This window comes from Sesamum indicum, linkage group LG6, assembly GCF_000512975.1.
Source record: "Sesamum indicum cultivar Zhongzhi No. 13 linkage group LG6, S_indicum_v1.0, whole genome shotgun sequence".
Lineage (NCBI taxonomy): Eukaryota > Viridiplantae > Streptophyta > Magnoliopsida > Lamiales > Pedaliaceae > Sesamum > Sesamum indicum.
In genome coordinates this window covers 20,327,710-20,331,234 of record NC_026150.1, presented here as the reverse complement: position 1 = coordinate 20,331,234, position 3,525 = coordinate 20,327,710, and the positions used below count along the sequence as shown (strand labels likewise).

The following is a 3,525-nucleotide window of genomic DNA, read 5'->3' as shown; positions in this document are numbered from 1 at the left end:
TCAACCAACACAAGAGATCAATGGTAGTCGTTCCAAATTACATAATTCTAGCTGATCAAGTCTATATGCATGAAAATCAGAGAGAGATTGAGAGTGTGTCTGGTTAATGATCAATTGTAGGAGAAATGAAATAAAATGAAAATAACATGCAGCACATATATATATATATATGTATATATATATATAAGCTAATTCAGACCGGCTCTTGGAACAGCCGTTGGAGTGACAATATAGCCGTTGAAAAATAGCCATTATACTCATCCAATAATGATACGGCTTTTGTAACATGTACAATGCATAAAGTTGTTCTTTGGAGAGCATCATCAGAGAATTCAAAAACAAATGCAACAATGGCGTGGCAAGCCTGCAAAATGGAGAAGCATGTTGTTCAAGGAAAACGATTTTATCTCATCATTTTGCACCAAAATTCCCATTTTGGAGGTACAAAGAATGGTCTTGCTTTTAGCATTCCAGAGTACAGATACTGATTCGTTTCTTTATTTTCAACAAGTTCAGAAGACAATCAGCTACTTCCCATCTTTAGAAGTTGGAGATGATGCTCAGTGATGAACATCCTCCCCACCTCCCTTGCCCTTCTCTGCTGCTGCTCTTAGTTGACGCTGCTCCTCCTTGTAGACCCGATTCCGACGTTGGAACTGCAATAAAAGTGATAATATTAACAGAAATAAGAATGGTGGTATTCAGCCCATAGTTTCTAAATCCGAGAAAAGAGGAGGTAAAGGCAGAGTGGACATCCAAATAAACCTAGTCTTGTAAATAAACCGAATCCTTTTTTATAGTCAAAAGGGAATTTCTGAGGCTTACATATATGATGCCCCATATACATGTAATAAAAAAAGATAAGGCCCTATAGAAGCTATTCTAAGAACTGTTTTATTGATCGAGAATCTCTTAAGTTTTATACAGAATTTTCTCTAAATACATTAACTTAATAATTTAATTTAGAGTGATAATTTATTCACGTAAATTATAGTTTCGTTTAAATATAGTTGCATACAGAACTATGTGAATTTGAAGCACATTTAACGTTTTCCCACTTGTTCCAAGCACAAAAAGGAATAACTGAGAAAATCTCTGCCAAATTTTTATTTCAGCAACAATGATGGTATGTTTTGGATTAGAACCATTATCTTCAAACAATAACCATGAAATGAGTTAACCACACACATAATTCTATTGGCATTGAGATATTTTGAAGTTTTGGGACTCATCAGCAATGTGACAGAAAATCCAATGACCAAACCAACAGCAACGTGACCGAAAATCCAGCAATTGAACTTGCATGATCCTATACGCAGGCCAACTCTACTCATAGTTCAGTGAATCCATCATGAGAACTCCACATTCAGCAGACTGTGACATTATAAGAGAGCTCAATTCCCTCACAGGGATGTACAAATTGTAACTAACAATGAATATATACAGATTGTTTCGGCGCCCTAACCAATAATTTTGGTTTACACATATTGGGAGCATTATTTCTCAACTTTAATCCATGCAGGATTTGAGCATGAATTTGTTACACAAATCTCCATCACTAGTTGAAACACTTATAAGAAAGCATCCATGGCCCTAAGTTGACAAATTGGAAAGATAAGTGGTCAGATAGCACCTATGTCATAGCAACCCAAAGATGTCTCACTGATCACAACGGTAGAAAGTACTACCAACGTATTCTCTCCCTCCCCCACCATTACCCTCAAAGGCTCAAACTAATCAGTCCCCTGTACTTATTATTGCTACATCACTCTTTACGGTATTCTCCAAAGCATAGCAACCCCAATCAACCGCAATCAAGTTATATATTTGCAGTCCAACTTATTACTAGAAGAAGACAGCAACAGATGAAACAATGATTTGTAAATAATTGGCCAACACTTTTCCAAATTGTGTAGAGGGAGAAATCGCGCGCTATCATAAAAATTTGTCCAACTCTACGGGTGTTTGGTTCCATAAAATTGAACTCAAGCAATCAGAACTGGTAAATAAATAATTATTTGTATATATATACATACATAAAAATACAGGCATATATAACCGAGAATGCATCTGAATAACTGTACTCATCATACTGCAATATACAAAATAGTCTACTGGATTTTGAATTGAAGCATTGGTAAAATTTCAATTCCAAGTCTAGAATTGTCACACCAAGGCCATGAAACTAACTAAAACCACGAGTGATCTGAACACAACCAAGTGACACGTAATTAAAAACCAAAAACTTCAAAAGACTAGAAGAAAAAGGTGAAGAACCCATGGACATACCTCTTTAGAGTGGTGGAGGCACTCCAAATAATCTTCACGGAGCAGTGCGCAATCTTTGGGCTCCCTGCAGCGAGACATGCAGTCGCTAAAATCCATCCAGAAATCATAGCAACGACCCTTATTCCCTGTTATTCCCCATCCCGACGCCATTTTTTCCTCTCCAAAGCTTTCTCCCTAGGGTTTCTGCAGCGATAATCAGTCAATTTCGGGCGTGGACGTTGAGACACAATGGGATTCTTCGATCGGAGACCCGGAGCCGATAATTGGACGAATTGGGAATTTAAGCTGGAGCTAAGCGACAAATCAATCAGGGAGATTTCGCTTAGGATGTCCCAGAAACCAGCGATCCAAAAAATATTGAAGAATGCGGGCTGATTTGGGTTATAAGCCCACAAGATGGCCCAAGTTTCCATGAAAATGCTTCAAGAAAATACCCACGGGCGCAAAGCCCAAGACTCACCAGTTGTGATAGTAATATATATTTTTGCGTATTGTACAAAATCGTATTTGAATCAACGAATTCATTTTAACCATACATTTAAATCTATATAAGACCCCATCCATTTTGAACTCAACCCACCCATCAAATATACCTATTGTGAAGTTAAGTAAATTCAACAAAGCTATCCATTTCATTTTTTTATGTTAAAATTTTTAAGGACAATGACGTAATGTTTATGTTGTCCAAATTTTTTACAAACTTCAGCTGATAATACTCTTAATAATAGTGATATATGGCCAAAATTCCTATAAAATTCTCGTGCGCATGGTATGAGATCACTTTTAAGTGAAATTTTCATCGAAATGTGATTTGAGATAGTTATATATAAAGTTCATATACTTTGAATGATAAAATATAATAGAAAAAAAATTAAATAGTAAAGTACAAAAATAATTGTATTTTCAAAGACAAAATATACTTTACGGGCTTTTAACTTTCTGGTATTGTTAAGGATATCTGGGTGAATCCTTAGTAATAGGTTGTTTACCCTTTTTTTTTTAGGCTTGGTCTTATTGCTCTTAGTTCATTATTAATTGTGATAAGCCTCGTATTATAATACCACCTAAGGAGGTGGTATTGTAATATGAAATGAACAAGAGAAAATATTATTAACTTCCGTAATCCCATATTGCCTTTACTCATGCCCTGCCATTTTATATGTTTGTTCCTACTTGTGCCCAAAATTACAAAGAATCGACTCTCTCCTTTTTTTTTTTTTTTTTTTTTTTTTTTTT

At 35.5% G+C, this 3,525-nt stretch overlaps 1 protein-coding gene across 1 annotated transcript; it reads right to left on the bottom strand.

Annotated features, from left to right (window-relative positions):
• Positions 238-2,610, bottom strand: LOC105165225 (NADH dehydrogenase [ubiquinone] iron-sulfur protein 5-B-like). Its single transcript, XM_011084170.2, has 2 exons — positions 2,290-2,610; positions 238-656 (listed from the first exon to the last, which is right to left on the bottom strand). The coding sequence occupies exons 1-2, from the start codon at positions 2,437-2,439 to the stop codon at positions 561-563; spliced, it is 246 nt and encodes an 81-aa protein (XP_011082472.1). The 5' UTR covers positions 2,440-2,610; the 3' UTR covers positions 238-560.